A 27,811-nucleotide genomic window follows, 5' to 3' on the forward strand; every position below is an offset into this window, starting at 1 on the left:
TACATAATGAAAATCCATACCTTTTGGGGTTGGAAGGCCCATCTTCAAACATACAATCATAATCGATGGGCAAGGACACATAATGGCTAGCTCAGGTGACAGAGAAAGGTGGCACATTGAGCTATCTGGTGGTTGCAAGAGGTTGTTGGCTCCCAGCGAAAGTCAAATCTAGGAGAAAATTTCTTCTAAGGGTGTCACCCACTGGTGGTGGGTAACAATGCCCTAGTTGGACCTTGGGACCCCACAAGAGGACATGAGGTGAATTTTAGGGCCAACACTCAAATATGGACTTGACATGATTCTACACCCCCTTAGACACCTCATCACCCTTAGACATGCTATTTGGAGCACTTTCATAAGATGACATCATCCCTTGCGAGCTTGCAGCTCACACATGTGGGTTAATTAGGGATGTTTTCAAAAAGTTAATGGGTTGGCTTGTAACCCAAGTCCATTTTGTCATCAGATTTTGTTTTTAGGGGCTTTATAGGCTAATTAGCATTCCTAATCCTCATATAAATAGAGGATAGATTCATTTGTATTAGATCATCATCACTTGTGACATTTTTGGCCCTCTTTGAAAACCTCGACCTTCTTGGATTCTTGTGGAGATGTGACTCTACAGTGTATTTTGCCATTTTGGAGCTATTTCTTGATCTTGGAGATGTTACTTTGGATCAATAAAGGATTGTACAAGCATTTAATCTTGTAAGCCAGCCTTGGACGTGATTAAAAAAAAAATCTTGTGTCTAATGTATGGAATGATTTGTTATCTAGGGTTTCTATTGTGCTAGTTATTATTGAAGATCAATGTATGGAATCTAGATAATGGCATTGTATGCATTACTCATATATAGAATGTGAATAGCAATCTCCTTGGTGTATCTTTAAACTAGCTCTCCCATGTGACTTTGATCACTCACAAAAGTAATAGTTAGGCTTTTGAGCTAGGGCTTCAAAATTCCCATACTCCTCACCAAGAATTAGAAAATTTTTCACTCCCTGGACTCCATTATGCCAAGGATTAGGCACTAGCCTTGTCACTTGGTTGATCACACACAAATTTTACTATAAAACTTACTTTCTCTCTCTTATTATGATTTTCAGCCCTCTTAAGATCAAGCCGCTAGCTAGGGCCAAGGCACAAGTTGACCCAGAGTGGGAACTAAGCCTTATGGAAGGATTCAACATTTGAAGGAGTACTAGTTGCCTCAAAATCAACTCCCTTTAGCGGCCAATCTGTAACTTTCTAAGGCTGAATTCTCTTGCCCTAGGTAGATTTTACCCTACTTTGCCCTAGGCTTCAACTTGGTGGCTTGTAGAAGGTTTCTTGTTCCATTTGCTTTCTAATATTCATTGTTTGGAAACATTTTCTTGGCCCTTTGATTCTAGGTAGATCCATTTGGCTTGTTATCTCTCAAACCCTAGATCATGTTTTCCCTAAATATGTTTGTTAGAGGATGTGAATTGCCCTTTTTAGCTTATTGAGCGCTGTCCTTAAGAAGGGTTGTCCTCTATAAGCTTTTCTTGTCACCTTGACCTTGGAATTTGATATATCCTTTGGTGACCTATTTAAAGGGAGGCCTCCCAGTGGTGAAAGTCCACAAAGAGCATGAGGTAGTGGCAGCGGTGACAGTGGGCCACACCTCATTGTTGTCCCTTAATCTAGTTTTGCCTTGTAGGTCACCCCTTACAAGACCTGCTATAATTTGAGGCAATAGAGTGCATAGCTCAAGGGTCAGAGCTATTCAATTTTACCCCTTAAGATGAGACAGTTTATCGCTCATCAGGGTTGGGACATGCAAGGGTTCCTTTAGATGAAAGGGAACATCAATTGCTCAAGAACGGGTAATGGCTAATGAGGATAGTAGAACTCATGCTAGGCTTTTTCCCATGTGCTAATTTATGTCCCAGCTTTATTTTGCATTTTGACTTTCTTTTTCTTTCATTGTGGCATATTATGTTTTTCCATTCTTTTAGCTACATCAACCTCCAGGGCAATGTTTCTTGGCCCTACACAAGGATGTGGATAAGAGGGTGTTGAATCCTAATGAACCATGACAAGTTAGACTCAAAGAATGGAGATGGCATATAAGGGGTTTGTAATATGACATGGAAAGTGTCAAGTATGGTGTAAGGGAAAGTGAACGTGCTATATCAATCCAGGTTTTCCAATTAGTGCCCCACCTATAACCCTAAGGCCTCAAGGGAGGTCCCACTAGACTAGGGCTAAAGATCAACCCCCTACTAAGGTGAGAAAACAGATGTATAGTTAAGATTGGTCAATCTTCCAAATCACCCCTTTATCCATACTAAAAGCCCAAAACAAACAAGTATAAGCACCCGATTGCATAATAATCAAAGTACCTTTTGAATAGCAACCCACCTTCATCCAAGATGAAATGTCAAATGATGAGAGGTATGTGGTTGATGTAGATGGCAGAGGCACATGGCATATCATGTTCAAGAAGTGAATATCAGGGACCGCTAGTTGGTTGGCTGTCAAATGTAGGAAAAAAATTTCTCCTATGGGGTTACCCATTTTGGTGGGTAACAGGCCATTTTCCTACTAAGGCAACCTAAAGGTTTTGAGTTATTAATGAAGAATTGTTTAATTAGTCAAAATATTTGTGTGTGCTTATGTGTGAGTGAGTGAGATTGATTAATTTTCTTCCGTTGAATGTTTAAGTTTTCTTAAGATCCAAGTTGTAATTTTATTTAGTAGATTTGTAATCTGCTAGGTAGTAAATAGCCAAGTTGTTGGGTTCAAGGAGAATTTAACACTAGAAACCCTCATTAAAACAAGGAAGAAGATTTGTTACGCAAGTTGCAGAGTAACATCGAAGTATTGAATTCACCTAGCCAATTCACACAAATAATGAAAAAAAGTATATATAGCATATTTGGATTGTTTAAGGTCAAGCCAACCTATAAAATACATCGTTATTATAGGGCCTATTACCCACCACCCATAGGTAGTACCCATAAAATAAAGTTTTTCTCCTAGATGGTCCTCAGCTAGCAGTCCCTTGCAGCCACCAAATAGCTCGTTGTGCCACTATTTCCGCCACTTGAGCCAGCGATATATGCTCCCTCGCCCATCTGTTATGATCGAATGTTTGAAGGTGGGTCTTCCAACCCTGAAGGTATGGCTTTTCATTATGTAGTTGGGTTTTTTTGTTTACTTATCATGGACACTTTTGGACATAGATTAGTGGGGGGATCTGGCAGAAAGAGTGGGCTTGGTTTGTACTTTTGTCTCCTCTGTCTAATTTGATGGTTAACCTTGTATCCTAGTCCTATGGGATCTCCTTTATTGGCTACTAGCTTTAAGGGTGGCACTACATGGGAAACCACAATTTTGGTTGCGTGGTCCCACTTCCCAACACCATATACATCACTCTCCTTCGTTCATTATAACCCCATTCACCATATTTCCCATCCGGGTCCACATTTGTCCATTGGGCCCTATTGAACATTGGAGTGGCACCTAGAGATTTTTTGAAGACTCCATGCCCAAGGGTGTATTAGAGACTTCAATGTACCATCAAAGTTCATTATGTCATCAGATTTTTTCAACTCTACTTCTTCTTCTCATTTTTTTTTGTTGTACTCAAACTCCACAATCCCTGTGGGGACGATGTAAAAGTGATACTAATATGATGAGTTAGTCATGTAACAGACCTGGGTGACCTAGGCCCTTGTCATCAAGTGAGTTTACTCTGGAAGTTTTTTTTCACTTGGTTAATTATCATATCCTTACGGGAACTTAATAATTAATTGAATTTTTTCTCTAAGCATAACCTCAAAGCCGAAGTACAACTTGAGGGTGAAGCCTTGGGTGAGTCCTAGTGTCTAGGGTCATTTTATATATGAAATGTAATAAATGATGTCTAGAGAAGTTGTAAGGGGTATGTGTGATCAAACTTACACTTCTCACACTCAACTTTCTACTATGATACACTTTGGGGGGTAAAAAATTAGTTCTAAACCCTCCAAACCCACTTTTCCTAAATTTTGTGGAAAATGTGACAATAAATTAGCCCAGCAATTAAATAAATGGAGAAAAATAAATATCCATACATGCTAAAATGATGTGGAAATGAGGTGGAAATTCATCTAAAGGTCAAAGTTGAGTTACCAAGCAATGTGAACTCCACATAAGCCAAAAATCAAGCAAATCGAATTTTTTGTGGAGAAGAAAACGAGTCCCAATGACAAGATCCACGATTTGAGAAAGTTCACTCAAGCTTCAAGGAGATATCATGAGTTGACTTGAAATTGGATTAGAATTTACTTGAGTGAGGTGGAGAGTGGTCTCCTACCACTCCACTTCACTCTCCCACATGTCCTCTCCTTTAATTCGATCTCCCTCATCAAGGATCTTGTGGGTCTCTAAGGAAGAAATCAAGTTGCCACTTGGGAAATTCGAATTTGCATGGAGCATTGGGATTGTCACCCATTTGTCTTGGGATTGTCACCATTTGCCTTGAGATTGGCTCCCAAACTTCTATATAATAGAGCCATAGGCTCTCACTATGTATCCATTATTACAAGCTATTGTGCTTAGCAAAGCTCTGCTCATATGTACACTTGTTCTAAATTGCAATAAAAGACTTTGGTGTTCATTCATGAGATGTTGTTCCATTGGAGCATGATGATTGACTCATTATTGGTATAATTTTCTTTGCTCAAGCTTTGATCTATTTTATTTCCATATGCTCTTGTAGATTTGTTAATGTAAAGCTATCTTGCATTGGCAATTGATTTAGAAGTATGCCTTAGGTGTAGAAAACATCTAGTTATTTTCCAATAAATTTTTAAAGTTTTCTTATCATTGCTTATTTGCTAAATCTATATGGAACTAATGTTTGATTGAAGTTTTGCAGAGGAAAATCTTGTAGGATCAAATATCAAGCGTGAGGGAGAGTCTTTGGAAAGACCAACCCACTCTTGGCACATTCTCCAAGGAGCTCTCATTGGTTCTTTGAATTCCATAGTTTATCTTACGAAGTGATTTTCTTGCAGGGATTTATTGGACATAGCTTGTATACAAGCAAATACATCTTAATTTAAATATCTTTAAAAAATTGTGCTTCCATTGATGTATTTAGCTATTCAAGAGCATTTCCCAAACTAGGCAAATGATGGGGTTCACTCCCATCACTTGATTTGGTTTTGTATATTATTTTGTATCATACTTACATGCTCTTTTGCACTAACTTTGTCTTAGTTTTGCAACCCATAGTTGGAGTTTTGACACAAATGCCTTGAAGAAACTCTATTGAACTCTAACTAGTTTTCTTGTAGGACCTCTCAAGCATCCAAGATTTATTTCAAGGAGACCATGGACACTAGAAAGAGTTGCAAATAAGGATAGGTCGTGGGCCTTTGTGGAGATTGTAATTTCCAGATTTTAGCAAGTCTTCATTGGCCCTTGCAGTTGCTATTGTTGGAGGTATATTCTAGCTATTTCTAGCTCCAAATCTTGTACTATTCCCTTTCATCTTTGGGCAGTCCTCTAAGAGGCTTTAACTCCATTGTAATATCATAACAAAAGATCTATTTTTCTTGTAGGAGCTTGGGTTTTACCCAAGCCATCCTTTATCCTCTTTTAGAAGGAGGATTTTGTGGGTGGATTAAATTTGCATTTTTTCTAACTCCTTTTTTAGCTCATTTTCTATGCTTTAAAATTAAGACAACCTCACCATCACATTTCAATTTCTAAGTTAAATTTTGCTACAAGTTTCATTTGATGCTTTGCATTTCATTCTTGTTTTGAAGTACAAGTTGATATTTTGCTTTAGAGCAACTCATTTCTTACATGCAAGTATTTGGAGTTATGTGGCAAGTTTAATTTAGTTGTTTAACAATTTGCTTTTCTTTGGGATACAATTGCCTCACTATAGGCTCATTTGTTATCTTGCTCACTTATTTTCCAAGCATACTTTACAAGCAAGCATTCACTTTTTAGCTTCATCTCATTTCCAATTGCTATAAGTTTATGGTTTGTGGCATTTACTTGGAGCAATTTACAATTTCATTTGCTTATGAAGCTTATGTTTATGTGTCTTGTACAATTTTGAGAAATATTTTCAAGTTATATCATTGTGAGCATTTCCATTTACTTGAGGCAATTCCTTTCTTTTGGTAAAGCAAACTTACTTGCATCATTCTAATTCACTTGCAAGTTAATTTCTTTTTTTGAAGTTACATTTGCAATTTACTTTGAGCATTATCTCATTTCCATTATTTTGAAGCATTGCAAATATCTCTTGGGAAAACTTACTTGTATTACATTTAGGCATTTTAGCATAGTTTGCATTTTAACTCAATTAACCTCCAAGCATAAGCTTGGTTGATAGACATCATAGGGAAAAGACTTTCTTGGAAAATTCTTCCAATTGGTACAAAGTAAAGTAAAGAGTGTGTGGCCTTGCAGTTATGGAGATGGCTTGTCCCCTTATAGGAACGAAAACACATGTTGGCCACATAGGGTTAGCCTCCCCCTCCGGTTGTCCACACCTTGTGTCGGACCTGGAACAATGCCCGGAGGTTGATGCAGCTAAAAATAAAAGAAAAAGCATAATTTGGCCACTTTCAAGAGGAAATGTACCACAAAATGCAAAATATGGTCGGGACATACAAATTTAGCACATGGGAACAAGCCAAACATGAGCTCTACCCCTCATTCATGGCCATCACCCTAGTTCCTATGGGCCCCAGATGAGCCCCCTCCACATTAAAGGACCCATGATTGTCTCAACCCCTGGTGGGCAATGAGTTACCCCAACTTAAAGGGGGGTATCCACTGCTATATTCTACACATCATGCTCTCATCCCCTAAAGCCCCGAGCAATTATGAAGAAAAAACAATCAAAGGCAAAAGGCATATGAAGAAAGGTGGAAAAACAAAGGCTAGGGTAACTCATGTACTACGATTTGCTCCCCCCTACACTCATATACCCAAGTGCGGGCTTCCCTCATCATAGCTACCCTTGTACCATAACATGTGGCTTGGAGCATTCCCCTAATTCCCACTCCGTCTCATCACTATATCACATGCCACATATCCATTGATAGATGTACCATGGATATGTCACCCCATTTAAAGGTTGAAACCACCTAATGAGGTCCTTGGTTAACCCTCTTATTGGGCTTGGAGACACCTGTACATGCCAAAGCCCACTATGGAAGGGCATGGCACTATGAACTGCCCCATTGATTCCATGATTTGTAAGCTATTTTACTTGATTTCTAATGATTTGTTGTATTGGAGGGCAAGGGAATGCATTGGATCTTATGCAGGATTGCAGGTGGGTCTCTATTTGGGGTTTGGTCCCCCCATACGAGGTCCAAACCCTCTAGAGGACCACATTGGAACTTGTAGGGTGAGCGTTGAGAGCCATGGGCCTCCACCATAGCAAAGAGTACTTCATGGATCCCAAGCACCATTCAGAGATTGCTCTTGTTCCACCCTTTGGATGAGGATGACGCAGCTAGATCACCATGCCCAACCAGCTACACACACTTGGAAAATGTTCTAGGGTCCAAATGAGGATGTGTTCACTATAAGAGACAAAGGGAGGGTTTATGTCATCATCCTAACCCTTACAGATGGTTTACAGGCATTATCAATCCACTTGGAGACCCATGAGGATGTCATTGTGTCCCCACAGCCACTCGGGAGCACCACATGTGACTTGCTTGGCCCCTTGTCCACTATGTTTGGAGCCATTTCACTCAACTTGGCACATTTGGACTCTATTAGGCCTCCTCAACGGCCCAACGACTCATCATATTCATTATTCTTCCCTCTTGAGAGGCTTATTTTTATGTTATTGAGCTATCTTGGTGGGCTTGTCACTAAGTCATGTCATTATTGAGAATTATTTTATTATTTGGGCTAAACAAGACAAACTAGGCTATTCTAATCCCCTATTGGATTGTATAAATCGATGAGGGTGATCTCATCATCACTTGGATTGGATTAGTATCTCTTGAGAGATTTCCGCACTTGTTGTTGGGGTAAACTTTTTGGAGTTTCTGGATGCACTATGATGTTTGGATTTTTACTATTGTCTTTGGAGCTCCTTTCTAATGCAAAGTTGATGAATGGATATACTCTCCCTCATGTAAGTGAACTTTTAAGGCTATTCTTGTTATCTTACTTGTCAAATGCATATGTATTGTTATCATTATTCCTGTATGGGTTACTGTAATGAGAAATTCTTCTAGGACATTTGAATAAGTGAATTAATGCATATGTTGCTCTTGGGGGATTGGGCGAATGTTCCTAGAGGCACCTCTTAGGCTGAAAGACCTCGAAACTTCATCTCTTTGGCAAATTTGAAGTATAAATCTCTAATTACCTAGTTGTTGCCCTTGAGTAAGCTAGCAAAGGTTAATTAGGGCTCCTTAGCTCATGAAATTCGATCTAGGTGTGCCTTGACTCCATTCAGCCCCTAAGCAAGGCATTGATCCTCGCATCCTCTTGGTGCTCAAATTTATCTCTCTTTTCTTCACTCTTCCCAATTCTAGGCCTAACCCTAGAGGGTCACCCAGGGCATCAAGTGAATTCTTTTGTAGCCATGCAAACACCTTGAAAATTGGTCCACTACTGCGTTGGGGTGTTCTCAAGAGGTCCTCCAAGTTTGAAGCAAATCCGACGGTGGAATCCCGAGATATAGCAAGCCCTAGCCACAAGACCATCTCTCTCCCTAGGTTGATTTGGGTTAGTGTCCTCACTTGGGTCATTGCATTTGTATTCCAAAAGAAAATTTGTCCTTTGACCCTATTCTCCTCCCAAAACAGGTCAAGCCCCTCTAGTGTTGATCAACTCCACATCCTTGACCTAGCTTGGGTCCACTTTGGCTCTCTATGGTCCCACAACTTGATAACTCAAATTCAACAAGGATTGCATAGAAGCCATTTCTCCACAAGGATTCTTGGACCTAGGAAGCTTCTTGACAAGGGATATTACTCAAACCTAGGCTTAAGTATCCTCTTAGCCCTTCCTAGAGAGCCCATCACCTTGCTTCTTAAGCAAGTAAGCCATATAATTGAGTCTCTCTTGTGAATAGGCCCTAGGAATCACCCTCCATCCATTCATTGATCCATTCATCCTTGTGATTCCTTTCATACTAGGACTCCTCCCATCGGTGAAAGTCCATAAAGAGCAGGGAGCCTTAGCTGAGGTGACAGTGGGCTATCGCTCCATTGTTGCCCCTTGACCTAGTAGTTGCTCTATAAGATCCCCTCCTAGGACCCTTGCTAGTTTGAGCGGTAATAGGTCCCAACCAATTGTGGCAACTAGTTGATGTTGATGATTTACCATATGTCAGAGTTGCTAACTAAGTTATGGTAATTAGATGATGATGATGTTAATGACAATGATAATGATGTTGATGTTGATGATGAATTGTTATAACCCTTTCTTAGAGAAATTTGTCAACATGAGAACATCTAGATAGTCATTATGAATACCTCCCTAGCTAAGAGGGAGTGCTGAAGTTTGTAGCTATGGTTGGTATTCATAATTGTTATTTTTAGCCCTTGATGTAATTGTAAGGCATGTTCTTCATGCTTGTGTCAAAAAGAAAGATATAATGGACATGCTTCATGTCCTTGTCAAAAGAGAAAAATTATAATATCAAAATTTGATTATTTTGAGTCCAAGAAAACCAAGTCAGCCTCCACACAGTTCAAGTCGGCCTAGCATCAAATGGCACCCATTTAGCCTCATGAAACAATTTAAATAAAAGGCTCGTCCTCCTCCAAAAGGAGTTTGATCAAGCAAGTTCAGATTCATCACAGAAGGTTATATCTGCTCCTCTGGACGAAGTTAAGGAAGACGAATTGGATGAAGAAGAGGACAAATTTTGTTGAAGGATAAGTCTGCTTCTCCTCGCACATGTGGAAGTCTTCTAGGCAGACCAAATTACTATCTAATGAAGAAGCAAGACGAAGTTCAGCCAAGAAAAGGACAGGTCGAGTTCTCTAGACAGAAGAATGATTTGATTGAAGGGCTAATAGACCACATTTGATTAGAATTATGCTAATGGTCAATTTGACATAGGGTTTGACTTGATGTTTCTCTGTTGAACTTAATGATTTCTCTAAGAAGAAGGGTTGCTGGGTTTTCCCAGGGTAAAATATTGTGTTCTTGTGTGGCTGACTCTTTATGATCCTACTGCCATTTTTGTTTTTACTGTTGATATTCTTTGTGCAATTACTTTATGATGAATAATAAATGCAAGAAAAGATTAACCTAAGATAAGGTCATAAGAAGTAATTGTCTGTTTAGAGGATCCTTTAAAATTCAAAGCTCGTCATCCTTTCTAACTTTTTTACTCTAACTAGAATAATCCTTCCACAATTCTTTCACTACTATATTGCCTGTAATATTATTCTTTCCTTAATTTAATTTAGTTTCTAATGATTGTTTCACTTTCCAATTGTTATTTCACATCTTATCTAGATTTTCTCATCCCTTACATTTTCATTTTATCTTTTTATATCAGACTTTTATTTACATTTCCCCATTCTTTAATTTATTGTTTGGAGGATGCAGTTTCAACTCTCTATTTTATTTACATTCCCCATTCCTTTGTTTATTATTCAGAGGATTCCATTTTCAATTTTCCATTTTATTCCATTTTTTGGTTGACTTTATTCATTTATTTATAATTATCTTTTTATATTGATTTATTTTTCTGCTCCCTATTCTTTCTTCTATTATTAACCTTATCTTTAATTATTTATTCAATTATTCAATTATTCAATTATTTTTCTAATAATTATTTATTAATTTGACCATTTCCTGCCATATTCATTAATCTTTCGTCTCAATCCCACCTTATTAATTTATGTATTTTCATAATTTCTATTTCCCGTTTTTTGTTTGCTAGATAATTTGAGTCCTAATGACTGACACGCCTAACCTGTGGCTTGAGTAACCGCGACCTAGAGGCATCTAAGCCGTCAAAATCACCTACTAATAGCACCCAGCCTGGGCTACACCGGCCCTTAGCATGGCTGGATTTTTGCCCATGGAGTTTCGAACCAGTGACCTTTACACCACAGAGTGTCTTAACAAAACACCCTACTACCGTCTACTCTATGCCCTAATTTAATTTATTAAGTGGATGATAGAAATTTTGTTTTTTTTTTGTAACCCAGAGGAACTTGGCAGCTCACATGACAGGGGGCTACTAATAAAACTCTGGGGGTCTACGGTCTGTCCTCTTCTCCATAAATTGGGTCACAACCGGGGGGGACTTGAACCTTGGATCTCTTAGTTACCACGGACTCACATTACTTCGATCACCAATTGAGCTGCCCTCCTAGGAATTTGTCTAATTCCCTTTTTGTTTCTATTTATTCACTCATTATTTTACCCCTTTCTATATCTCTCAAAAGCTTTCTTTTGGATCCCCTAAAGATGGGTGGAGTGTCCACTCAAAAGATTGGGGCATTTATAAACTACAACACAGTTCACATTCAGAAGGTTTACTACAATCTAAATATATGCCTGGGATTAATTTAAATCCAAACAAAAGCCATTTTTACTAGTTTTCCCAAGATCAGGTTTCCAAGGTGATCTCTGCATTATTGCTATGTTCATGATTATTTACTTCAGTTTCTGTTTTCAATTATTTTTCTGATAATTATTTATTAATTTGACCATTTCCTGCCTCTATTCATTAATCTGTCATCTCAATTCCCCCTTATTAATTTATATATTTTATTAATGTCTAATTCCCTTTTTGTTTCTATTTATTCATTCCATTAGTTTACTCCTTTCCATATCTCTCATTAGCTTTCTTTTGGATCCCCTGATGATAACTGGAGTGTCCACTTAAAATATTCAGGCATTTCTAAACTCCAACACAGTTCACATTCAGAAGGTTTGCTACAATCTAAGTATATGTCTGATATTAATTTAAATCCAAACAAAAGCCATTTTTACTAGTTTTCCCAAGATCATGTTTCCAAGGTGGTCTCTACATTATTGCTATGTTCATGATTGTTTATTTTGGTTTATGTTATTCATTTATTTTTCTGATAATTATTTATTAATTTGACTATTTCCTCCCCTATTCATTAATCTTTAGTCTCAATGCCCCCTTATTAATTTATATATTTTCTTAATGTCTAATTCCCTTTTGGTTTCTATTTATCGACTCCATTATTTTACTCCTTTCTATATCACTCATTAGCATTCTTTTGGATCCCCTGATGATGGGTGGTATGTCTACTCAAAACATTGGGGCATTTCTAATCTCCAACACAGTTCCCATTCAGACATTTTACTGCAATCTAAATATATGCCTGGGATTAAATTAAATCCAAACAAAAGCAATATTTACTAGTTTTCCCAAGCTTGGGTTTCCAAGGTGATCTCTGCATTATTGCTATGTTCGTGATTGTTTACTTCGGTTTCTGTTTTCAATTATTTTCTGATAATTATTTATTAAATTGACCATTTTCTGCCCCTATTCATTAATCTGTCGTTGCAATCTTTCTTATTAATTCCTTTTTAGTTTCTATTTATTCACTCCATCATTTTACTCCATTCTATACCTCTCATTAGCTTTTTTTGGATCTACTGATGATGAGAGGAGTGTCCGCTCAAAACATTGTCGCAACTCCAACACAGTTCACATTCAGAAGGCTTACTACAATCTAAATATATGTCCAGGATTAATTTAAATCTAAACAAAAGCCATTTTTACTAGTTTTTCCAGGACTGGGTTTCCGAGGTGATCTCTGCAGTATTGCTATGTTGATGATTGTTTACTTCAGTTTCTGTTATCTGTAACTAAATAACAGTCTGCAAGTTTTATTACAACAATAATATTTAATGTATAAAAAATAGCAAGCACAAATTTTTACAATTAAATTAATTCCACATTTTAGTCCATGCTGGTCAGATGGGAGTGCCATAAGACTACTGTTTACAGACCATTCATTGAGAATTAATAACTTACTTGGGAGCTAAGCCTAAAATCTGTAAAAAAAATATCAGCAAACCTGTCATAGCAAGTTTCAGTGCACGGTTGTATGCTAATAAAGACAGGTCATCTGAAGTTTCTTGAGATGCAAAACTTTCTGGAACCTAAAAATACAAAATATCAATGAAAAGTTAAAGTTCATTTCAGAGTAGGCAGAAAATAAACTTTACCTAGTACACAGAAAATCAGCACCAAGCAACTTAATAGAAATAGCCAAAATAAAAAACAAAATGCATCAGAAGTAAATATACAACAAACTTACATGACTTATTGTTCAGAAGCTAAGCCCGTTATTGCAGGAACCTATCTATATTGTACACAAGCAACTTTGTCTCATAACAAGTTTTTTATTCTCAAACTTTAATGTCCAAGGCATTTAAATAGAAACCCCTCCAATATTTAACACAAGATCAGAAAACATAGAGAATAACATGGTTGAAGACTACAGGGCCGGAATAAGATAAATACCTTTAAAATAGAGAATAACACTGTATCGTATGTCACTATTGACTGGGGTTAATTCCTTGGATGTCATTGCTACTTGGCAATGTTGGTAGGAGTGTGGAGAGGCTGGAGATCCAAATCTGCAGAGAAGATTGAGCACCAATCTGGGGCAGATCTGTTGGATCATATCTAGGTTTATTTTGTATTCTGTATTTTCTCAGTTGGGCCATTATCCCAGGACGAGAGCCCAAGTAGGTTTTGAGTCATTGCTAATGGTGAATTGATTTGATCAGGTATAATCTATTTGTGTCATTGTGATTGAGATCAGCATATTTGTTTCCATTGAATTTATGTTAGGACCTAGCTGTGTATTTATTCAGTAGACAATTTTCTACTAGGAATTAAATATCGGATGCTAGGTTCGCAAGAAATCTAACATTGTAGTCAAAATGTAAATTATGAATCGACCTTGGAAGCATGGGTGTCAGGTTCGTATTGGATTGCCAAGGGCCAGGTCTAGCCGCAATCATATGAAGGTGAGAATATTTTTTTAGTGGCAAAGGAATTCAGCCGTACACACCATGTTACCTGATGTTGATTTGGGGTAGCATCGAATGTGCTCTAGCCACGAAATTGGTGGAGACGCTAAAGCACATGAGATCTCCAATACCCAGAAATGGTTTGGGCAGAATCTAACCAGTTTGGGAGATATTAAAATAATTAATCTTTTTAATGGAGTCCCTAAGCCTAAACTTAGGGAAAATAAAATATTAATGTTGATTAATATAAAACTGAGTTAGAATGGTCCAAAAGTCATGGATCAAGCCAAATCTAATCTTAGCCATTGATTAGGGACTTAATCTCGGCCGTTGAAATGTCAACGAGAAAAGTATAAGAGGAGGCTTGAGGGTCACTTAGAGAACACACCAAGTTGATCAAGACTTCGATTTTCTGGGGCAGGGCTTGCTGACGAAATCGAAGGAGTGATCAGAGTTGCAGTTGAGGAGCAGTGAATGCAGTAGCCGAGAGGCAGAGATAGTACCGGGAGCATCAGTGCAGAAGTCGAGAGAGGGTTGGCACAGAGCCAGCTAGAGGCCACGCAGAAGCAGCCAGAGGCCAACATGGGAGACGCAGAGGCTCCAGAGGCTGACGCAGAGCCCCGAGAGGCTGGCGTTGGGCTAGAGAGGTTGACACTGGCGGCTGGGTAGACACTGGGCCAAAGAGGCTGACACAGACCCTAGAGGTTAACGCTGGGAGATTTTGTGGCGTAGATAGGGGCTGATATCTGTCTCCGACTAAGAGGTACTACTGCCGAGGGCATTCTTTGTTGGGTGGGCCATTTCTAGCACCCAGATTGTATTCAAAAATTGCTTAATAATAAAACCCTCAGATAGTTGCACCGGTTTTCCCGCATTGGGTTTTTCCGGGGACATTAGTCCAAAAATAACGGTGTCACTTGTGTGCTTGTTTTTCCTTCATGTTGAGATTGTATTTGTATTTAGTATCAATATTTACATGGTAAATAACATGTTAATTAACAGAACAAGTAGGAAGAGATAAATCAAAAAGTACGAGAAGGATTTCTAACAGTTAGACTTAGAAATTCTAACATGGTATTAGAGCGTGGTTGCAGATCACAAGATAATTGAGGGCATCAGCCGAGCAGAGCAACAGCAGCAGCAGAAACAGTTGTCCCGAGTGGCAGAAGTTGTTCCTAGCAAAAAAGCAGCAAGGAAGGGGTGACGCAGTGCCTGCGTCATCAATTCGAGCCGGGAAGAGGATCAGCGCAGTGGGTAGAGAGGAGCAGACCTAACCTACACAATGCCCGGTCATCTTTCTTAGTGAAGATTGATGCCCATGGCCAAGAGGTGCGTATTTTGCTAGTGCCGAGATTGCATAGAGCCTAGAGGCTCTAACCTTCAGTTTGTTGGGGGATAGGAGGCTGTGGGTAAGTTGCGGAGTGAAACTAGTGGGGAACTGTGGTCAAAACAGTACCTAACAGGGCAAGACCAAGGAGGAGGGAGTTGCTACCGAGGATTTTCGGAGTGGGGGCATATTGACATTGGCAGAGGGGTTTCCAGGAGGCAAATCGAGGCTTAGAGGCAGTCACACCGAGAACTTCCAGGAGGGAAGTAGAGAGACTCGAAAGAGTCGAAAGAGGAGCAGCAAAATGGCAGTGAAAGGGGTAAGAGATCAAGATAGACTGGACGGAGCCTCAAACTTAGTAGTCTGGAAGACCAGGATCTTGTCCATTCTAGACAAGAATCGTCTCAAGCACTTCGCCTTGAACATGATAGCGATCCCAATTGACCCGATTAAGAACGAAAAGTACTAGGAGGCAATGGTGAGGGCCAAGAGCATCATCCTTGACGGGGTCAAGGACCATGTAGTACCACATATTGTCGAAAAGGACATGGCAAATGCGATGTGGGAGGCCCTGACGAAATTGTATCAGCATACTTCCGTGCAGAGGAAGATGCTACTAGAAAATCAGCTGCGGTCATACCAGATGCAGAAGGGAGAACAGATAGACACCTTCCTCGATCGATTGAAGGAGATCCAGGATCAGTTGACTTCCATAGGGGCCACACCAAATGAGGAGATGATGGTGAGGACCGCATTGAATGTAGTCTCAGAGGATTGGGAGGTATTTGTCAAAACATCCTAGGTAGGTCGACCCTTCCAAATTGGGAGGAACTGTGGGCAGCTCTTCGTCAAGAAGAGATCAGAAGGCTAACCAAGGCGGGAAGCAGCGGCAAGGGGGTCAGAATCAAGAAGGAGGAAGAGGAGGATGTTGCCCTAGCATCTAAGGGAAAGCAGGAGAAACGGAAGAAGAAGGACCTCTCCAAGGTCAAGTGCTTCCATTGTGGGGAACTGGGTCACTATGCGAACCAGTGTCTGAGGAAGAAGAGCAAGGGAGAGGCTTCTGAGACTAAGGCTGCGCCAACAAGGGCGAAGAAAGAAGTGGAGACAGATGATGACTGTGCCATGAGTGCTCATACGCCACTTGAGAGGAAGTGGGGAGACATCGAGCTGTAGTCAGACGGACTATAGGCGATGAGGGGCAGGATCCTCGAGGTACCCAACCTCTTGGATTATACCTTGCTACGGGAGCCCCGAAGAGGAGTAGCAGGACTGGCAAATGTCAGTAGAGACGGATGTGAATGGAGCAACAGAGGGAGCTTCAACATCGGGAATGTTTCTAGCCTAACGGAGATGTCAGAGTTAGGAGATCAGTTACTTACTTCTCAGTAACTGAGTTGCAATGCAGCAGTTAGCAATGGCAGTGCTATGGGCAGCATGATGAGAGGGGTTGCAGTGCAGATACAGCAGTGGCAATGGCAAGGCCATGGGAAGCAGCACGGATGCAAAGGGAGTTGTTGTACAAATGCAGCAGTCGCAGTGGCAGGGCCATGGGTAGCAGTACATGATGCAGCAGTGGAGAGGATGTTGGGCAACAGGCCTAGCATCAGCACAGGGACCAATGTCGGATGATCAGGGTGATGCTCAGTGAGGAGTATTACTAGAGCATAGTCCTCGCTAAGACGGAGTGTTAATTTGGGTTAGCATCGAATGTGCTATAGCCACGAAAATTGGTGGAGAGGCTAAAGCACATGAGATCTCCAATACAAAGAAATGGTTTGGGTAGAATCTAACCAGTTTGGGAGATATTAAAATAATTAATATTTTTAATGGAGTCCCTAAGTCTAAACTTAGGGAAAATAAAATATTAATGTGAATTAATATAAAACTGAGTTAGAATGGTCCAAAAGTCATGGAACAAGCCAGATCTAATCTTAGCTGTAGATTAGGGACTTAATCTCGGTCGTTGAAATGTCAACGAAAAAAGTATAAGAGGAGGCTTGAGGGTCACTTGGAGAACACATCGAGTTGATCAAGAATTCAATTTTCTAGGGTAGGGCTTGCTGAGGAAAGCGAAGGAGTGATCAGAGTTGCAGTTGAGGGGCAGTGAATGCAGTAGCAGAGAGGCAGAGATAGTACCGAGAGCATCAGCGTAGAAGCCGAGAGAGGGTTGACGCAGAGCCAGCTAGAGGCCACGCAGAAGTAGCCAAAGGCTACACAGAGGCAGCAAGGAGCTGCGCAGAGCTTGAGGAGGGCCAGCGTGGGAGACGCAGAGGCTCCAGAGGTTGGCGCAAAGCCCCGAGAGGCTGACACTGGGCCAGAGAGGCTGACGCAGACCCCAGAGGTTGACACTGGGAGATTTCGTGGGGCTGATATCTGTCTCCGACTGAGAGGTACTACTGTCGAGGGCATTCTCTGTTGGGTGGGCCATTTCTGGCACACAGACTGTATTCTGAAACTGCTTAATAATAAAACCCTTTGATAGCTGCACCAGTTTTCCGGCATTGGGTTTTTCCGGGGACATTAGTCCAAAAATAACGGTGTCACTTGTGTGCTTGTTTTTCCTTCAGTTGATGATCTGTATGTGTTAAGACTGTACTTGTATTTAGTTTCAATATTTACATGGTAAATAACTTGTTAATTAACAGAACAAGTAGGAAGAGATAAATCAAAAAGTACAGGAAGGATTTCTAACAGTTAGACTTAGAAATTCCAACCCCTACCAAGTTGTACCTAGCAAAAATAAAGACCCCATGGCCCAATGGACAAAGCACCTATAAAAAAATTTGAAGATCGGAAGTCTAGCAAGGCATTTCTGCCCCTTTCTCTCTCTACCTTCTCTCTCTTCTCTCTATGCAAATTTTGTGCCCCTATGGGGGAATTGTAATAAATGACACTAGCATGATGAAATTATGTAACAAGATTAGACCCTTGGGACCTGGTTACTAAGGAAGTCACTCTAGAGTGTTTTTTCACTTGATTAATTATTTTTGCTTTTCAGCGATAAATAATTAATCGAGTTTTTTCACTCATAACCTCCAAAGTTGGAGCGTGTCTTAATAATTGGGCCTTCAGTGTGTTTCTAAGTCTAGGACTAATGTCTATTACCATGCTAGGCATTTCCCAAAGTCTTATGGATTTGCATTAGGTATTTTTAGGATTTTTTAATAATTAAAAATTTCCCGCATAACGGGAATTTTTAATAAATTTCTATGTAATAATTAAAAAGTGGCACTAGGAAATGTTGTATGGCATGTGAGAACTCAAAATTCATACTCAAAGTACCAACATTATTCTAGTTCCACTTTGGGGTCCAAAAACTAAATATTCCCCCATGAAAACTCACTTTTACTCATAAAGGTGGAAAAAAGACGAGAAAAGTAAAAAATTAATAAACTGGGGACACATTAAAAACATGTTCCCAGTCAAAGGAATGACACCATCAATTTAGTCAAGTGACAAAGCAAGGGAGAAGGAGTTCAGTGCTGATTTGGAGGCCAACTAAGGCCCACGAGTTTGAGGGTGTTAATGGCTGCCAGAAAGCCAAGTTCACAGTCGATTTAGGGAGCACAATTTGGGCCACATGTAGGGTTGAGTTCCACACTAAAGGAGGTTGAGTGTGTTGTCAAAGGATGAGAAGTTTATTGGGTTCAAGTGGTTGACAAGTGGGGGTTGACTCCCCCTTCCCACACTTGTCCAACTGTTGCCATACGTAGCGACCTAAGAGGAGATACGCAGGCCAGTTAGGAAGCCACATGCAGTAGCACATTTGACAGGTGCTTCCACACAGGTTTGTGGTTGAGTACACTTGTTCATTTGCCATGAGCTTAGAGGGAGTTTACTCCCCTCAACTCCCCCTCATTTTCACACTTGTCTCACACAATAGTACACTAAGCTTGGAGAATTGATACGTTGTCCTCCTATCAGCCTATAAGCACTAGCAAATTGGACACAGGTGAATTCGTTGGCATTGGGATCATCACTCAGCGACTTGGTCTCATTCGTTGGTGTTGAATTTGTAACTATGGTCGGTCTTCATAATGTATATTTGGTCACTTGATGTACTTGTATTTATCATTGTAAAGCATATTTTAAATGCTAGAGTCAAAAGAAAATTGTATCTTGAGTCAAAGTCCCATTGCGACTTTTAAAAGAAGAAAATTTGAATTTTTGAATTGTAATTTTTGGCTCCAAAAGTTGTCAAGTCGACCTCCCTCCAAGTCAAGTCGGCCCTGGCAGAAGACACACCCATTCGACCAAGACAGATCACTATATAAAGGTAGTTTGACCTCCTCCACTTGGGCAATTCACATCTCTCTCACAAGACAATTTTTGGGCAAGCAAGTGAAGGACAAGAAGGACGAAGAAGAAGACGAATTGGCTCTCTTTCTCTCTCTCTCATCAACTCATATGTGTGGATATAGTCTCTCTCTCCTAGTTTGCAGTTTTTCTAGGCATTCTATTGCAAGGGGGAGAAATTTTGGGGCAACTGGCAGCTGCAAGGAGTCCAAAATTTCTAGGTCAAATCAAGCAAAACAAATTTTTGGATCAAATTGGGTGACTTGACTTGGAGGGGAAGACCAGGTTTGACCATAGATCTAGGTGTGTCTCTTGTTGAGTAAAAGAATTTCTCTATTGAAATGGTTGTTGAGGTTTTCCCCTTGGTGAGTTTTCCCAAGGTAATTCTTGTCTCTTCTTTGTACATTGTGATCTCTACTATTCTACTATTCTTTATGGTTGAATTTCTAAAGTATAATTACTGAATGATATATTGGAATAAAAGTAAAAGAAGATCTACATCAAAAGTAATTATCAATTTTTCAGAAATATTGTGCTAGTTATCATTGCACTTAGAAAATCAACATGGTATCAAAGCTTTGGTGAAGAAAGGAACTTTGAGATCACTTTTGAAGAAACCCTAATTTGAGATCATCATTGTTGAAGTCCTTCATTCGCATCCATGGCCTCCTCTATGAAATCTGAAAACAAGTTAGAGGGAGCCTCAAACTTTAGGGCTTGGAAACTTAGAGTTGATATTATTCTTGCAAAGAACAAGGTATTGGATATTGTAATAGGGAAAGTTGTGGAACCCACTGATGTTGCAAGAAAAGAGAAGTTTAAGGAAGATGATCTCAATGCCATGAGCATCATTTTGGCTCCATTAGAGATCATCTTATCCCCTACATTGCAAAGTTGGATACTTCTAAGAAGATGTATGATGCCCTCACAAATCTCTATACTATCAAGAATGTTGGTCAATCCATGAGTTTAAAGAATGAACTTCGTGATGTAACGATGATGAATGATGACATGGTTGCTTCATATTTTGTAAGGATTTCTCAAATAAAGGATCAAATTGCAACAATTGGAGAAACTATTCCTGAAAGTGAACTCGTGACGACAACACTCAATGGTCTCCCTAGATCATGGGATGCATTTGCAGCAAGTATAAGCAGCAAGAAGGAAACACCTACATTTGAAGAATTATGGGTCTCTTGTGCTCAAGAAGAATCAAGGATTATATCGAGAGATAAGAAGGACCTTGTAACTCACATTCCACAAGGGTCACAGAGAAGCCATTTCTCCTTTAGGATTCTTAGGTCTAGGATACCTCTCGTTAAAGGATATTCTCCAACCCTAGGTCTAGGTATTCTCATAGCACTTCTTAGAGAGCCAATCACCTTGCTTTCAAAGCAAGCAAGCCAATTATTTGAGCCTCTCTTGTGAATAGGCTTTAGATATCACCCCATATCTTATCATTTATCTATCTATTCTTGTGATTCTTCTCATACCGGGACTCCTACCATCAGTGAAAGTTCGTAAAGAGCAAGCAGCCTTAGCTGAGGTGACAGTGGACTATCGCTTCATTGTTGCCCCTTGACCTAGTAGTTGCTCCATATGATCCCCTCCTAGGACCCTTGCTAGTTTGAGCAATAACAAACACAACAAAAATTACAATAATAACTTTCTTCTTTTTGATACAAGTGCCCAAAAGGGTCTTTTACATAATGACAAGGACCTTGACTCTAACAAAAGCCTAAAAGCATATAATGGATGCTTGACCTATTGACAAAAGACTCAAGCATGAAGTTCATGCTTCATAAATATTTTTTCTTTTATATTTTTCTTTCTGATTTTGATCAATAATAATTAGATCATGGCATGAGATCAATGACAACTAAGAAGACCGAAACTAGTTACATTTTCCAACACTCCCTCTTAACTACGGAGGTATTCATAATGGTACAAGGACAATACTCCATTTGAAAAGTTATTTATAAGAAGAGTATCACAAAACAACATGTACAATGTTAGAGATCTAGATACCATCTAGGCTAACTGCCAAGGTATCAACCCATCTGGGTACCATCTAGGTTACCTGCCAAGGTACCATCCCAACAGGGATCTAGGTGTCATCTAGGCTACCTGCCAAGACACCAACCCTAACAGGGTTCTAGGTATCATCTAGGCTACTTGCCAAGATACCAACTCAACAAGGATCCAGGTGTCATCTAGGCTACCTGCCAAGACACCAACTCAACAAGGATCCAGGTGTCATCTAGGCTACCTGCCAAGACACCAACTCAACAAGGATCCAAGTGTCATCTAGGCTACCTGCCAAGACACCAACAGGGATCTAGGTACCATCTAGGCTACCTGCCAAGGTACCAACCCTAACAGGGATCTGGATATCATCTAGGTCAAGATACCAACCCTAACTGGGATCTAAGTATCATCTAGACCAAGATATCCACCCTAACAGGGATCTAGGTATCGTCTAGGCTAACTGCCAAGATACCAACCCTGAGTACCATCATATGGGCTATTCAACCTAAGGTACACCAACTCATCAAACTTCTTTCTGAGGTCATTATTTTCTTTGCACGTTCAATTTTCAAGTAACAATGAGGTACGGCTCCATCTTTAATTATCATAGTGGAATCTTCAATGTCATCATAGTAGCTCCCTCTTTCCATCATCTGTATCAATGTTGTTCCTATAGCTCCCTCTTTCCATTATGCCCATCATGATGTCTTTCTTTGGCACAAGAATCTTTCTCATACAATCATGTACTTTGATTTTCCGAGGTTCCCTTTGAATCAAGGCTTCTTCTTCAAAATTCTTTCAAGATTCAAATTTTCCTTCTAGGCTCCCATTGAGTCTAGCTACAACCTCTTGACTTCATATTTGACAAATATTCTTTGGAATATGCCTGCAATATTCTTAAAAAGAAAAGATATAGTTAAATAAAGTTAGACATGGAATAAACAATAATATAATGAAGAAGAAAAGGAATAGAAAGCTTATCTCTTGAAAATAGAAGCTTCCTTTTTCCTTTGAATCTTATTGTACAGATTATGCTTCCTTTCATCGAATCACGAAGTTATCTTTTCACGACAGGTTCTAGGTCATCCATTTTGCACATCACTTTCATCTTGTATTCATTCATAAAGGCATTTTGTCCCAGACTTTAAGTTGATCATAGTTTCCTCCCAAAAGTGATCTTCCTTTGAGATCTTCAGGTTATTTTCTCGCATTGCTACCTTCCAATCCAAGATAAGCACATCTTGATCTTCATAGATGTTAGTTACCAGATGTTGAGTTTTTCCTCAACATCCACAAAGTTGAAATTGTTTCAATTGTCATCATGTATGATGATATTCTTCAACAAAGCAGCAATATCCTTATGGTCCATCTCCATATGAGTCTACCTTTATGTATCAGAGTACCCACGGATCCAACTTGATTACCAAGTTACCATTTTCTTCCAGAGATCATGTTAGATGTTAAACATTCTAACGAGAAAGTCTCAATATTCTATCCTTTCTAAAGTAAGTCAAATTCATCTTCCTAGGCATCATATCATAGACCAAACATATTTCATGTCCAAAAAGTTTCTTAAATATGCATTCCCTATGCAACCATCTAGCTATATGCCCTAAAATGAGCCTACAACTTATACATGAAGAGAAATAGATCTCTTCCCTTAAGAGACAACATATTGACCTACTGCATTCCTTCATCCCTAGCCTTGTCATAATGCTTCTTTCAAGGATCTTCCCTACATGATCCCAATAGGATCATGATGATCCACTTAAGCAAAATGACCATCTCTAAGATAATGCATGGATGAATAATATGCACAATGATCTTAAGCTTTTCAAAAATAGAAAGACTAGATGATCCTTATAAGTCAAATCAACCAAGTGGACTTTAAATAAGCTACTATCACATGCTTCTATCTTAAATATAAAAAAAATACAATGATGCATACTTACTCCTTTAATGAACTTGATAGCATTGATACTTCCAGGGTCCTTACAGTTCCTTCCTTCCATCATGTTCGCCAAAGCACAAGGGCTGCTTTGCTCCTCATTTTGCTTCCTTCATTTTGTACCTGCATTATTCACTGACAAGTACCACACCAAGCAAAATATACAAGTACAAGAGTATGTTATTAATTTTGTTAATCTAGGGATTTCATGGTATCTTAGAGGGTGAATCCCTAGGTTTTTCAAATACAAACCCTAACCAGCTCTAGGGACATGATTTCATACCCTAGACTTTATTCAATTCCATTCTCACTAGGTTTTGCCATACACCTTGAACTACCAACAAACCTTAGAAATCAAGAGCTAGGATTTCTATGCGGCCACAATCAGATTATGGTTGGGGTTTCATATGACTAGGGTTTTCAAGTGCATTCTGGGGTTTGCAATTCTTAGATATCAAGAACCTTTAACAAGATGAAGACAACAAACCCTAAAATCAAAGTATGTCACAAAAACATAATATGGTTCATGTTCGACCCTTTACGCATAAAAACACTTGTATGTACCTTATAGACAAGGATTACATACCTTAGTCCTTCATGAATTCTAGAAGTCGGCTACAAAGCCTTCCTTTTTATGCCACTATCTTCTTTGTTGTTTTCAAGAGTGAAAACTCCAAAGATACCAAAGTCAAAATTTTCCTTCCAGTGATTAAACAAGAAACTTCTTCTCAAGGTGACTAACAGAAGTTTCTCTTGACAGTCATAGTCCTTTAAGCTTCGTTTCTATATTTCCATCAATCACAAAAAGTCCCTTCTTGAAATTTTTTGAATAATAGGTCTTGTATTTGTCTCATGCTTCTGAAGCTTATATCATGGATCACAAGACATTGATGTTCTAGCTTTTATGGAACAACCGACCAAGCATATTTCTTTTATTAACTTTGCATTCTAGTAGCCTTGAATTTGATCGCTAACATGGAGGTATATTACCCTCAAGTAAGGGCTTTGCATTTTTATGTGAGTTGGCCTCTATTAGGCATTCCTTTGCTGGCTTATAGGACTATTTCTAGTCCACAAGAGATATTTCAAAATAGATCACTTTTTCAATTATAAAAACTTTGGCCTATCAAGGCATCCCGTATTTCTAAAAATGATGAAAGGGCTACCTTTTCAGCCTCTTCTTCATTTCATATGACTTACGACCCTACAATTTTGTTCATTGTCACATAGGTCTCGACCTCATAGCAAAATTACTACAAATTTGTGAACAAAACAACGTATGCGGAACTAGACCTCTTGTTAGGTATTGGTCCTTCTTTGATTAGGTCTTGTTACAGTGCTTCTTAGCCTTTTAGCACAAAACTTTGTCCTAATTACCATGCCTCTTGGATTTTCAAAAATATGATAAAGGTGCCTTAGAATGAGCTTCTCACCTTTTCTAACTCCTTAGCTTTCTAGAACACGTTTGCAGTCTTGAATAGGCATCTTATATACCTCAGTGCCTTCCATAGATTCTTTTCGTCCTTCTCAAGTCTCACTGCACAACTAGTCTAGAATAGTTCAGATCTTGTTCTAGGAGGCTCGAACTTACAAACAGTGATTTTTCCTGTATTGAGACAAAGATAAACCCTCATTCTTATGATCCTCCTGCTGCCTACAAAGTGAACCAAGCTCTCATTCCATGTTGGAAAAATGGATTAAGGCAACATGTTTAACTTAGTATTTTCCTTCTTTGACATTTACTTGTGATTTTAGGTTCTTCTTAGCTTAATTATGTTTATGTTCTTATCATCAAATAAATGGCCAACACAATGAAGATCACATGAACACGGGATATAGGCTCCATGACAGGGCAAAACCCCTCCAAAGGGGAAAACCCATAAAAACTTCTCTTCTATAATCAACTTCAAAGGAGACTTCCAAGACTTAAAACAAGATCTCTCCACCAAGACACCCAGCCAGAGATTTCAAGAGTAACAAATCATTTCTTTTCATAAGCAGGCTTCTTCAAACAATCTTGTACCTATAATAACTTATGCAAAACAGAGCTTTCATCTTCGCTTGTCATGACAGTCTTCTTAAGAAATCTTTTCTTGCCTTGACACTCTTCAAGGACAACTTTGCTAATCTTCCTTGATCACAGATGCATGGGACGAAGTCACACCTTTTTATATCCATCAAGTGGCTCAACAAGCCTACTCTTGGGCCGACTTCAACTAGTTGGCCGACTTGGTCATAGAGGTCTTTGGACACAACAAAAATTACAATAATAATTTTCTTCTTTTTGATACAAGTGCCCAAAAGGGTCATTTACATAATGACAAGGACCTTGACTCATAACAGAAGCCTAAAAGCATACAATGGATGCCTGACCTATTTACGAAAGACTCAAGCATGAAGCTCGTGCTTCATAAATATTTATTTTTTTCTTTCTTCTTTTGATCAATAATAATTACATCATGACATGAGACCAATGACAATTATGAAGACTCAAACTAGTTACATTTTCCAACATTCTTCACACAAACTACAACTACTGACTTTAGCTCTTCTTCTTCTTTGTGTAACCTCGCTCTGATACCAATTTAATGAATATAATAGAAAGGCAAAGGAGGAAAGCAAAAATTCACACACAAAACACATGAGTTGTTGTTCTCTCTATTAAACACATAAACTTGATTGATCACAATTGATCCCAATATGGGGTATTTATCCTTTCTAACTAGCTACTCAATTGATGCTCACTCGGACTAACTAATTCATGCAAAGTCACACTAACTTGACTTTTCCAGATATAAATTGAACTCAAACTAACTCACATGGACTCAAATTATCTCGCACTCTTTCTCTAGACTGCAGTGCATACCGGAGTAATTAGCTATTTTTAACACTAAATCAAACGACATTGTCCACAAAATCCAAGACGGACAAATGATTAGGAAGGCAATCATACTGCTAAGGGGGTCAAGAATCTCCATTCATTTTTTATTTTGTAGGATGAAGATGACGAGACTATGGTGCTCTCCTTTGCGGTTCCGCCTCATTGAAGAAGCTTAACACGACCAAAATTAGTGATTACAGCGTACATGGAAGGAGAAATAGGGGCATTTAAGGCAATTCAAGAAGTTAAATTACTGGCAATCACCTATAAACCTGTTTTATACCACTGACCCTCTTCTAGGAGTGAAGCTTGGTTTTGACCAATGTTAAACTGCTAAAAGATGGATTTTGTTGCTTTGTCTTGGTGTCGAACTAGTCAAGCATTGGCTGTTGTGAAACAGAATCGACTCGATGCAATTATAGTTTATACCGGGGTTGGCCTTAGGGTTAGATTTGAGTATAATGGCAAGCCATACCTTTCCCCGCAGCAATTGAACCATGGAAGCGCGAGAGTAGGGAACCACCACCTCAAGAATTGTAGAAGACGCCCGGGGTACAGACATTAGCCATCCCAATGCCTGCAAATGCAAAAGAATAAATTAGGAGGCAGAGAAACCAGTGTAGGGATAGCAGGCGTTTGAAAAATGAGAATGGTCATGACCTGTGATGCACCTCCGCTCAAGTACAAGACAGACTGTGTAGGAGAAGAATGAATCGCCTCTATCACTCCTCTCAGTGCCTCCATCGTTCCCTTGATTACGTCATTAGTTAACGTTAATGCACGATGCAACCGTGGAAAACGATAATAACCTGGCCTAAATAATAGCCTAATCTAAATTAGATGCAGTTCCCTTCTTTGTGGGCACCATCGTTTGCATCCGACATGGAACTTGTCTACAAATATGTCTATTTATTTGGTTGCCGCGTGGTTGTAACAGAAAAATGAAATGATATTTAAGTCCACAAGATCAAAAATGGTTTATAAATGGTTTATGAGATTTTTAGTTCCCTGTCTTTTTTCTTTCTTATGAAATGTTTTTTTCCTGATTTCACTATCCGAGACTTGCAAAATGTACACTTGTGAGTACAAATATGTCTAATTATTTGGGATGCCACCTGGTTGTCACATAAAATAGTGATGATTTTAAAGTGTAAAGTTATCACTCTTCCATGTTTCCATCAATTCATTTTTTTATTATTTTTGGTTGATCAATGCAATTTATAGATTATGTTTTTTGGTTGATTAGTGGAACTTATAAATGAAATAGATTTTTTTACCAAAATTTGGTAAAACAATTTCATGAAAGAATGTAATTTTTTGTTATTTAAAATG

General features: G+C 39.1%; 1 protein-coding gene across 1 annotated transcript in view; it reads right to left on the bottom strand.

Moving 5' to 3' along the window:
* LOC149169735 (Nucleotidylyl transferase superfamily protein) overlaps positions 1-27,369 on the bottom strand; it is a 253,875-nt gene extending 226,506 nt beyond the window's left edge. Inside the window, exons 1-3 of the mRNA XM_089428789.1 lie at positions 27,140-27,369; positions 26,955-27,056; positions 13,036-13,120 (exon numbers count right to left, since the gene is read on the bottom strand). Of these exons, the coding sequence (XP_089284915.1) occupies positions 13,036-13,120; positions 26,955-27,056; positions 27,140-27,223 (271 nt within the window). The 5' untranslated portion in view covers positions 27,224-27,369. The remainder of the gene's footprint in view (positions 1-13,035; positions 13,121-26,954; positions 27,057-27,139) is intronic.
* Positions 27,370-27,811: the final 442 nt, after the last annotated feature.

Source organism: Pinus tabuliformis, chromosome 4_2, assembly GCF_031772625.1.
Source record: "Pinus tabuliformis cultivar Carrire ecotype Pingquan chromosome 4_2, CPIR1, whole genome shotgun sequence".
Taxonomy (NCBI): Eukaryota; Viridiplantae; Streptophyta; class Pinopsida; order Pinales; family Pinaceae; genus Pinus; species Pinus tabuliformis.